Source organism: Kogia breviceps, chromosome 4, assembly GCF_026419965.1.
Source record: "Kogia breviceps isolate mKogBre1 chromosome 4, mKogBre1 haplotype 1, whole genome shotgun sequence".
NCBI lineage: Eukaryota > Metazoa > Chordata > Mammalia > Artiodactyla > Physeteridae > Kogia > Kogia breviceps.
Genome location: NC_081313.1, coordinates 30,014,652 through 30,026,661, shown reverse-complemented (window position 1 = coordinate 30,026,661; position 12,010 = coordinate 30,014,652). Strand labels below are relative to the sequence as shown.

Here is a 12,010-nt window from a genome sequence, read left to right as displayed (position 1 = left end):
TTATACTTTATCCCTCGTTGTGTTTATTCTCATGCAAAATTTCCCTTTCAATTTTGACTGTATGCCTTGCAATGAACATATACCTAAATAAACACATTTAAGATAGCCTCTATTATTTACTAAAATGGTAATATTTTAAAAATATTGACTATTAAAAGTTGACTACTTTAGGTATAAAATTTATAGAACACTTATTTTCTTAAAATAATAAGCTTTTAATACTTACTGCTGTGTCATCAAACAGGTTGAGTAAAGAAATTAGAAAGGCTCGTCTGTGTTGGCGGTTTCCACGGATCATGGAGTAAAGGTGTGAACACAAAGCACTAGAGGACTCATCTTGTCTGAAACCTCTTACAGGATCTTTTAGGCATGTATTGATTGCCTGTTGTACCTGGTAAGACATCTTCATACCAGCCACCGCTTTCATCTGAAATCAATAAAAGCCTTATTTTTGTCACAGAAATTAGAAGAGTCAAATTGAAAATATAATTTTGAGCATTATAGTTCGAGGCAAACTTCATTATTTGGTTTTCTTTAAAATAATAAAAACCCTAGAATGCAAGTGCTGGAAGGAATACTGCAGATCATCTACTGCAATCTGCTCATTTTATAGAAGAAACAAATGGAGACCCAGAAGAGCCATCACTGCCAAGATACACAGTAGGGACTAGAACCCATGCATCCTGATTTTTATCCAGCGTGCATGCTGTACTGTTACCTCTAGATCAATCTTAACAGTTAATTTTAAACTAGAGTAAACACCCCGGGGGACAAACCTAGTTGCATGTTTAAAAGTAACTACCTAAGCAAAATATTTTATTCTAATATGAATCTGAGCAGGACATTTGCTAAAGAAATCGTTTACCAAAGAATGATGTTTAAATTTAGGTTGCACAATTTAAAAATACATACATGAATAAATCCAGCATATTTTTTGTCTATTTCCACAAGCTGCTGATCAGCCTTGTTCCGCATAGCTGGTTCTGGGTCTGTGCCCATAGCAATTAAATATGGTACACACTGGAAATAAAAATAAAGAATTCATAAGACATCACCGTAGTAAAAGCTCTATATGTATCTTGACATATGTTAAAACTTGCTATATATCTGGGACATATGAATTTAGCTTTTTAGGCCTTCCTATAAATGCCATGGTTTAGTGTTTTTTTAAAAACTATTAATCTTCCCTTAAATCTTTCCCTTAAAGCAAAAAAGCACTGGAGTATCAGCAAGAAAATGATGTGGTGAAATTTAAGCAATTTCAGTGTGGTTTTAAGGTTCTTTAAAACTAAAGGGCTCCCAGACTAAGAATATCCATTTAAGATTATGATATATACTACAAATGTGTAATTCAATAATTTTTCAAGCCTGACTGAATTTTCTATGTAAAGATAATAGAGGGGGAAAAAGTAATTTATTTTCCATACTCAAAACTAGAAAAATATAAATTTTTTCTCACAAAGTTGATTTTAAATATGGCTTCAATGGTCAGACAGTTGGATAGCTAGTAATTTGGTAACAGCCATACTCACTGTACACTTCTAAAAGTCAGGAAACACCACTACTATGTTAAGTGAATCTGAATTAGATAGAGGTGAGGAGGTCAGAAAAACAACAACAAACAAAAAACAACTTTAAAAAAGTAGACACAGCACTAACTGAAATGAGTCATCATGAATTAAATCCTGAATTGGGGTGGGGTGGGGGGGAGAAGTCCACAAAGAATATTATTAGCTTAACTTACAAAATATGAAGATCAACTATATATTAGATAATATTTTATCAATGTTAAATTTCCTGAATTTGATGACTGCATTATGATTTTGTAAGAGAATGTCCTTGTTCTTAAAAAAATACACGCTGAAGTGTTTAGAGGTAAAGAATCATGATATCTGAAACTTACTATCAAATGATTTGGAAAAAAGTGTACTACTATCAAATGATTTGGAAAAAAGTGTACGTATGAAGAGAGAGAGAGAAAGCAAATGTGGCAAAATGTTAAATGGTGAAATATAGGTGAAGAGTATAAAGAAGTTTATTGTACCACTCTTGCAATTTTTTTATAATTGTAAAATTTAAAAGAAAAGCTGAAAAAAAGAAGATAATAAAAGCACAACCACGTGAGACCATTTAGAATACCAGCAAAGAGCTCTAAATATCTAAAAAATTCAAGAGTATCAACACAGTACTGTATACTTTATTAAGTAATCTTGCCCTGAATCATGAAGAATAGGCTAAATATGCATTACTGTGTTTTGTTTCAGGACACAGGGAAGAACACAGCATAACATAGAGCATATTTTAGAAAAGTTCCACAAAACATAGCCAAAATAAAAATCTTGAGGGTACAGGCTTCGGTTATCTAACAAATTTACTTCTGCCCCCTGTGGCACTCTCCTGAACATGTCAGATGGTGAATACTACAACATCAGAATTAGCTGCCAATCCCCCGTAGTACTAATATGTCTTGAGTACATCATCTAGTCTACACATGGTGTTTTGATGTGTTGGGTACTTGATATTACTTCCAATTAAAGATGAAGGAACTGAGTTCAGATTATATAGGTTATTTTTCTGTGGACTAAAATCCACCCTGTTTAAGACAGATTATACTCTTAACCCCAGTTACATTACATATTTGACATTACAAACGGTTGGTTCTTAGAGATAAGAGTCAATGTCAATTAAAACATATCTATCATTTCAGAAGAAATAATTTGGAGTACGTATTCTACAAATATAAATTGGAAGTTTGTTTAATAGAGATGTTATGAATATATGGGTATTTTGCATACATTCTTTTGCATACTTTTGCATAGTAAAGACAACCTAAAAGATGGACTAAAACTTGGATTCTTAAGAGTCTGGGACAAAAAACAAATCAACAACTAAGAGGAATAAAGAACTACTTATTTTCTAATCACCATGTCTTCAAATGGCAACAAATTTGGCTCTTTTGCTAAGTGCCGCTGCTATAAAACATACTTACCTGAACTGGATGAATAAGACCTTGGTTTAGAGTCAATGCAATGACATTTAGGGCAAAGTGGCGTACACTTGATTGGGTGTGAAAAAACGCCTCGAGCACCTGTTTGAGGTAAAGCTGCATGATGGAACTACTCATCCCTGAGGAAACATCACCCATTTCTTTTAAATCTTCCTGTTTTGCAACCTTCTTCCCTACAAAAGGAAGTAAACATACTAAGAACATAAATTAACTTTACTAAATACTCTAAATTAGGCCACAACCAAAAGCACAAAATGTTATAGCTGGCCCAATGGTTCTTAATTTTTTTTTTTTTTTTTGGTGGGGGGTCTGTTAAGAGACTCCTTTGAGAACCTGATGAGAACTATAATCTCTCTCCCTGCATCAAAATGTTAACGTCTGCACATATATTAAATTTTATAAACTACTTCAGGGAGTTTATGAAGGATTCTTCTTTAACTAAACTCCTTTACCTAAAATTACTTATCTATTAGATATCTGGATTAAAGAGTCATAGGGTACGCTAACTGCAGCTACACTGTGCATTTCTGAAAGTATGTTTTTACTTACAGTCTCTATCTGCCTGCTGCATACGTGTATCTTCTTCTTGTAGGTAGGTCTGGAGGTTTTTTAACACCTGTATTTTTAAATTTACTGAGGAGTTTTTATCAGATAAAATATTATTGTATAGATTTTTCACCTCTTGCTCAAACATTAGACTTGGATGCTGAATAAAGGCAAATCCTAAAGAAGAGAGAAAACAAAAATTCTCTTGATATATTCATATTAAAATTAAATATAACATTTAATGAAAATGTTGATAAATTATATAAACAGCTCCTTATTTCAAAAATTAAAACTTAAAATGACTGGAAGAATATGCTGGTGGCCTTACCTAGAGAAGTATTAGAGCAGGTACTTCTTTCCCCATGAATTAAAAACAAGAAATTGCATTTCAAAGGAGAATTTCACACAAGAGGAAACCTTGAGGAGGGAGCAGGGCCTAGTGGCTAGGGGAGTGGATTAGGAGTCAGGAGTCTTGGGTTCTATTCCTGGCTCCACCACTGACTTGTAGTGTGACCTTAGGTGAGTCACATAATATCTCTGTGCCTCAATTCTCCATCTGTAAAATGGGGACAATAATATTTACCACCCACCTACCTCAATGGGATATTTTCAGGATTTAAGAGGTAATGTCCGCAAACATTTTTTAGGTCCCTAGCAGAAGGTACTACCATGGAGCTATTAAAAATATATATATTGAAATATATTCATTTGATGAAATGGAATAATTCTAAAATAAAGCTTAAAATCTTCTATTTATTTCTCATATGTCATTATAATTGAAGCCACAATGCTGAATTCTACAACCACAAGTTAATAAGCAGCAAAATAATATTGTCCATGTTTATTTGTACAAAATGCTTATTTATGTGAGATAAAATGAAGATCCTTGATGATAGCAAGTATTATGGATGCCAAATAACAAACTAAATTCAAAGCATTACAGTGATCAGATAACTAGCCCAAGGTGACACAGGATAACTATGGCCCAGGCAAGATGTCTTTTATTAACTAGTCTAAAGGCACTATTTTCTGGATAGTGCTGCAAGTTAAAATTTACACTCTTTGTTCTCTGAATTAGATGTAACACTATTAGTTTTGTCCATTTTATAGAATATATGTCCAGATTGAATATTCAAAGGTATACATTTGACTTAAAAGATAATACTCTATCAATATAACTCTCTACTAAATGATTTGCATTTTCACTATATTTGTTATATGTAATTTTCTGAAAGAGATGAAGGAGGAATAAGATATTAGGATTTAAATTTATTTAAAGAAATCAGTAAACATTTAATGAAGTTTGGGTGACTTGGAAATGTCAGCAACTGTCCATGTATATTAAATTATAAACCTTGCTAATGCTGCCAAAATAAAATTTCTAAATAAGCTGTTAACCTTACTGAGTAGCTTTACATGTACTCGTACAAAACAAAACAAACAACACAAAAACCTGGAGAGAGTGCTCTTCTTCTAATTTTTTTACAGTGCATTCAATTCAGGTACTTTCATTCTATCCTTCTCATATTTCTCCCATATACCAATATTTTTCCAGATAAGCCACAAAGACCTAACCTTCTGCAAAGACATATATTTATTATATCAATGATCCCTGAACAATAATACAGGAAAAGTATACATCCAAATTGTTCCTGTGGGGTTGTTTACCCTGTGCTTCTATATAAATAAAAGTTTGGGTAGACTGCCCATTGTTTTCACTTTAGAAGAGTGAAATATAATAACACATATAATGACACATTTAATGACAAATATATAATGACAAAAACATATAGTGACAAAACTTTGCAAAGAAAAAGACACATATAATGACAAAACTTTGCAAAGAAAAAGACACATATAATGACAAAACTTTGCAAAGAAAAAGAACAATTAAAAAAATATTCAACAGCACAAATTCTTCTATATCACATTTCTTTATTAAAGTATTTTAATGAATGTTTTTATGAAACCCTATGAATTAGGGGTAGAAGAATATATTGTCATCTCTATTTTACTAATGAGGAAACTGACAAATAGAAGTTACATGACTTGCTCAGTCACCCAGGAAGTCACTGGATGAACGAATAATGGAACCCAGTTGTTTTAATCCCCAGACTTATATTCGCGATACCAGATCCTACTTTAAACAAAAACGTACTTAAATAACTCAACAATTTAAATTCACAACATTTTAAAATTTGCTCAACCTCTCAAACAACTAAAAAATATGAAGAAATTTAGACTTATCTTACCTAAACCAATGATAGCTTTTGTTTGTACTTCTTCATCTGAATGCTTTGTGAAATACATCAATAGTTCAAGTACCTTATCCTTTATGTTAACCTAAGGGGGGAAAAAAAAACATGTTTAAGTGTATAAGGAAGAGTTAACTTAGACCGGTTTTCAACTATAAAAGAAAAAAATCCCTAAAAGCAAACGAGAACTTCCACATGTGAACTTTACTAAAGAATAATTCACCAATACATTTAAAAATCCATGAATTTTCGAACAGTGGCATTCATTGAGAATGTTAAAAAAATGAACTGCTGCTGACATAAACAGTGTGCCTACTAACATAAAGCTGATATAACTTGTGTAAACTTATCTTACTATGGACCGGTAACGAACAGTTCATGGATCAGAAGCCAGTCTGAGGACCATATTTTGAGTAGCACTGTTTCAGAATTAAACCAGACTACCCTAATGCCGCCTTCATCCTGAGTCATTACAGTCATTTTCAATGCCCAGGGTCACACAGTTCTGTTTTTAAAGCATACTAAATAATTAATTTAGGATCTTTACCTTACTGTTGCCTTTAAAATCTTCCAGATCAAAATCAAAATGCCGACATAGTGCTCCAACAGTGAAAAGGGATCTAAGAAGTGCTGGTTTGTTTGTTAGCAGTGAAGTGTTATTTGGGTCCTCTTGGTGCTGACTTTTTAATTTTGAAATGGCACCTAATAAAATAAGTAATATTTATTTATAACAAACCCTCTATCCTTAAATTGTTATGTTCAAATAATTACTGCTAATAAATTAAAATTAAATTTTACTAATGGTTCTAAGTATTAAACGTCTAGAAATATAAGGGCATTCCATTGAGCCTAAAAGAATTAATGTAAGAAAAAACTGATATTTAAATTTTATTTTACATAGTAGGCAAAAAACTTACCAACATTTACTTAAGAGGAGATAAATTTCTGAAGTAATCATAATGGGTTATTTTTTATTTTAATTTTTTTTTAATACAGGGTTGCTCTGGGAGAGTTGTTTTTTTTAATAAATTTTATTTATTTATTTACTTATGGCTGTGTTGGGTCTTCGTTTCTGTGCAAGGGCTTTCTCTAGTTGTGGCAAGCGGGGGCCACTCTTCATCGCTGTGCACGGGCCTCTCACTATCGCGGCCTCTGCTCTTCATCGCTGTGCACGGGCCTCTCACTATCACAGCCTCTCTTGTTGCAGAGCACAGGCTCCAGATGCGCAGGCTCAGTAATTGTGGCTCACGTGCCCAGTTGCTCCGTGGCATGTGGGATCTTCCCAGACCAGGGCTCGAACCCATGTCCCCTGCATTGGCAGGCGGATTCTCAACCACTGCGCCACCAGGGAAGCCCACATACTGGGTTATTAAGGGAATATAAAAGATACCAGAAAATATTGCTTCTGAGAGTAGACTGGAGAGGACGATCACACCTCTTATAATTCCCTTGATACTACCTTTTATCAGATGTGTTAAAAAGGAACTGTATACACTGCAGGATCTAGCAGAATAATTTTAAAGCCCAGGCACTGAACTTACCATAGTATCTATTGAAACAGGCCCACACAAATTTAAAATTTTGTGTCACTTTATTTACAACTGCCCCAAGACAGCTTACACAATGTTGCACTACCTAAAAGAGAGAAAATGTTACTGTTTAGACAAAAGTTAAAGACAAAGGTAAAAACACATGATTATCATTTGTGAATTATATACTGATCAACACAGAGATGGTAAAGTGAATGCTTACAGTCATGCCATATTTGATGATAAGCTTCATTAGATCTTCTTCAATAGTGGCAAGGAAAGTTTCACTCGGATGCTCCATCAGTGGTACAACCAGCTCTAGGATTTTTGCAACATTGCAGATAACCATGAAATCATTTTGTGTCTATAAGGATAAAATTAGTGCTTTATGAAAAACAAAATCTGAAAACAAACTATATATAGCTTTACGTAGTTGGGAGGTTTGGTATTATTTATATATATATGTATATTTATATAAAGCTTTTTTTCAAAAATAACATTAGAAAAGAACTTCTTTAAAGAATGAAGGGAAGAGCAGCAGATAGTGACAGGAACCTGGATTCTAGCTCTGTCACTAACTTACCATGTGATCTTTGGGTCACTTAATCACAATGGTACAGTTACTCTTTTCTTCCTAAAATGCACTAATAGTCAATTCTGAACAATGGTGTTTAACTAACAGAGTATTTTACCAAGACTGGTATCGTTTTCAAGATTAGTATTTTTCAAACTAGGGTATGTTAACTCAGTAGTTCTCAACTGAGGGTGACTTTTCCCCCCAATGGATATTTGGCAATATATGGAGACACTTTTGGTTGTCACAACAGGGTCACGGGGGTGCTACTGGCATCTGGTGGATAGAGGCCAAGGATACTGCCCAAAATCCTACAATGCTCAGAATAGCTCTTGACCACAAAGAATAATCTGGCCCTAATTGTCAACAGTGCTGAGGTTGAGAAGCCCTGTGTTAACCCTTCTTATGATAGATGAAAATGTGGAATCCCAGAACTAGGTATAAGGCTCCTTTATTTTAAAATTTAAAACATTATATTACAATTTTTTTTAATTTTAAAAGTTTTAAAGCTGATTAAAAACTAAGTGGTTTAAAAAATAGGTAGAACATTAAGAAACGAAAAAACAAAGGGGACTTCCTTAGCGGTCCAGTGGTTAAGACTCTGCACTTCACTGCAGGGGGCACGGGTTTGATCCCTGGTCAGGGAACTAAGATCCCACATGCCAGGCGGCACAGCCAAATAAAACATCTTAAAAATAAATAAAGTAAAAGCTAGTGATTTAAAAAAAAAAAAAGGTATTAAAGGATTTACAGTAAAGTCTCTTTCCCACCCCTGTCTTCCAGTCACCCAGTGGTGTCCCTGCCCATAGGCAACTGAAGTTACTAGTTCTTTCTTTCCTTTCCTCTTCTCTCCCTTCCTTCCTTCCTCTTTCTTTCTTGACTAAGGTTTTAACGTATGTTTTTTAATCTAGCCAAGTTATCATTCCTTATTCTTTTTTAAAAAGGATTTATTATTTATTTATTTTATTTATTCATTTTTGGCTGCATCAAGTCTTAGTTTAGTTGTAGCATGCAGGATCTTTGTTGAGTCAGGCGGGATCTTTCATTGTGGTGCACGGGCTTCTCTCTAGCTGTAGTATGCAGGTTTTCTCTTCTCTAGTTGCAGTGCACAGATTCCAGGGTGAGTGGGCTCTGTAGTTGTGGCGTGTGGGCTCTGTAGTTTGCGGCAAGCAGGCTCAGTAGTTGTGGCACGTGGGCTTAGTTGCCCTGTGGCAATGTGGGATACTAGCTCCTTGACCAGGGATTGAACCCACATCCCCTGAATTGTAAGGCAGATTCTTTACCACTGGACCACCAGGGAAGTCCCTCATTCCTTACTCTTAAGCAACAGGTTTTTGACACTCATTTTGAACTCTTTGAGCTTATTATTACCTCACTGGTTAAAAACTTTCTGACCTTACATTCATCCTTCCTTTCAGGATACACACAGGATTAAATAAAAAAATAGGCTAAGGCTAAGATGAATATTTTTTTTTTCTAAGTAACATAAGATATCCTATTGTTCCCTGCCATCTGCCACTCCCACCTCCTTTAAGCAACAGGGGATGAGTTAAAGTGGGTGTAGGGATAAATTCGTTTTTGTCAAGTAAGATAAATTCATTTGAGAATCACTGCCAAAACTTTACTTTAAAATATGTAGTAAAAAATTTTTGAAACATAACTGGCTTGAAAAATCAAGTAAATGAAGTATCTTAAATTCTAGAAGGAAAATTTAAATGAAGATGTAAATCATGAAGGAAAAGAGCTGTAGAATATAAGAAATATTTGAAATAAATATACATAAAGATAGTTCAGTACCTCAAACATTTAAAGAGTTTTCAAAAAAAGGTCCACAATTCAAAGGTAAAATGGGCAAATGATAAGAACAGTCAAATCACAGAAAATCAAGTCCAATTGGTTAATATCATAAAAAAGATGCTCAACCTTCTTAGAAATCAGGGACGGGAAACTGAAGCAACAATGAACTATATTCTTTTACACCTGTTAGACTGGCAAAGAGTACAAAAATGACACAGACTGTCATTTACTGGTTTCCAAAGAGGCTATGAAACATGTCCACCAGCAATCTGGAAAGATCTATTCAAAACCAAAACCAAAACTAAAAAAAATTCCTTCAATCTGGGAAGTTAATTCTTCAGAATCTATCCCAAAGGAAAAAAAGCACCAGTATTTAAAAGTATATGAATACGAATGATTATTAAGGAATTGTTTGTAGTGGCTATCAATAGGAAACAATGTAAATAAATACCTGCCAAGATGGAAAATGGTTAAAGAAATCACAGGATGTCCATAAGATGAATAATATGTAGCCATTCAAAAGGATGAATTAAACATATATCAGTTGTTTTGAGATTAGTAAAAATGCCTAACAGATATGTAATATAACATGACCTGATTTTTAAAGAATCTGGTCAACCAATTTGTATATGTGTCTATGTGTGCCTGCAATTATAGAAACATGGATAAAGTGGAAGGATATTCCAGATTGCTTATCTTGAGAAGAGGAGGAATAAAGATGGTGGTAGGATATAAAAAACAAAAACAATTTAAAAATGTGTCTATTATATTTATGAGATGGCCTTATTTATATACAACTTTATATTGGTGTATATAAAAAAATATGTATATATGCATAACAAATTATACGAAACGTTTTCAAAGTAACCTTTCTTTAAAAAATATTGACTGAAACGAGGACAATTTATAAAGGCTCCATTATAGTTCAGATTCTAGAGGCAAGCCATGGTGTTGAATTCTAGTTTTGGGACCAGTTAGCTGTGTGACACTGGGCAAGTCAGTTATATTCTCTAAGCTTTTGTTCCCTTATCTGTAAAACTGAGATAATAACGGTACCGACTTCACAATGTAAATGAGATAATGTATGCAAAATTCTTCACAGTGTTTGGCACTGTGCTTAATAAATATTATCTATTATTATTAGCCACAGATTACTTATTAATCAATTTACTTCTGGATCTAACACCAAGATCTAAGCCCTAAACATAGAATTAAATGATTAAATGTTGTTTTAAGAAATATATATATATATATATATATATATAAAATAAATTTATTTATTTTATTTTATTTTTGACTGCATTGGGTCTTCGTTGCTGCACACGAGCTTTCTTTAGTTGTGGCTAGCAGGGGCTACTCTTCGTTGGATGTGTGGGCTTCTCATTGCAGTGGCTTCTCTTGTTGCGAAGCATGGGCTCTAGGCACGCAGGCTCAGTAGTTGTGGCTCGCGGGCTTAGTTGCTCCGCGGCATGTGGGATCTTCCCGGACCAGGACTCGAACCCATGTCCCCTGCACTGGCAGGTGGATTCTTAACCACTGTGCCACCAGGGAAGCCCTATATATTGTTTTATATAATGTTTTTAATGCATTTATCTTCTGGTACTTTCCTCAGTCTTTAAAATTTCTCTGGACATCCTGAAGATTTTCACCTAGAATTTGTTAATTCAGATTGCCAAAAAACCTGACCATGGCAACAAAACAAATTTAGTAAACAGTTCAAATTAACTCCTTAGGAACAATGGGGCATAGTAAGTAAAAAACTATTTACCTTTATAGGTTTTTAGAGTATTTTAAAATTTAGTGTTATAATAAGCCATTTAACTCACCATGCTGTCATGTTAAATTGCTAGATTATCTTACTCAAGTAATATTTAATCTTCACATTTGATTTTAGGAAAACATAGTATGTGTAATATTAACTTAAAATAACAGCCTAGCATCTCTGACGATCCTAGGTCTTCCATATTCAATATACTGATATGTTATAAAAATAAATAAAATATATCAAAAATGACAAATGAAAAGCAAAATCAGAATCCAAAAGACAGTAAATTTCTCAGTGACAGGAACTCTGTCTCATTCACCTTTTAAGTCCTAACAATAATTACAACGTTTATTAAGCATTACTGAGGATTTAGCTTGAGGAGTTCACAAAGAAATGGGACTTGAACTTTATTTATAATACATCAGAAAAATGATGTGTGTAGATAACTTGCCACAAATATTAGAACATACATTTGAGTACATAACCCAGTTGATCTGTCAGTGAAAATGACTGTCATCTGTCAGTGAAAATGTGGAT

At 33.8% G+C, this 12,010-nt stretch overlaps 1 protein-coding gene across 4 annotated transcripts in view; it reads right to left on the bottom strand.

Annotated features, from left to right (window-relative positions):
* The window catches only part of NIPBL (NIPBL cohesin loading factor), a 201,048-nt gene that overhangs the window by 16,620 nt on the left and 172,418 nt on the right, over positions 1 to 12,010 (bottom strand). For all 4 annotated transcript variants that reach the window (XM_059060224.2, XM_059060223.2, XM_067030885.1 and 1 more), the window contains 8 exons: positions 7,561 to 7,701; positions 7,350 to 7,443; positions 6,356 to 6,510; positions 5,806 to 5,896; positions 3,557 to 3,730; positions 2,990 to 3,180; positions 913 to 1,020; positions 227 to 427 (listed from right to left, as the gene is read on the bottom strand). In XM_059060224.2, the coding sequence (XP_058916207.1) occupies positions 227 to 427; positions 913 to 1,020; positions 2,990 to 3,180; positions 3,557 to 3,730; positions 5,806 to 5,896; positions 6,356 to 6,510; positions 7,350 to 7,443; positions 7,561 to 7,701 (1,155 nt within the window). The remainder of the gene's footprint in view (positions 1 to 226; positions 428 to 912; positions 1,021 to 2,989; positions 3,181 to 3,556; positions 3,731 to 5,805; positions 5,897 to 6,355; positions 6,511 to 7,349; positions 7,444 to 7,560; positions 7,702 to 12,010) is intronic.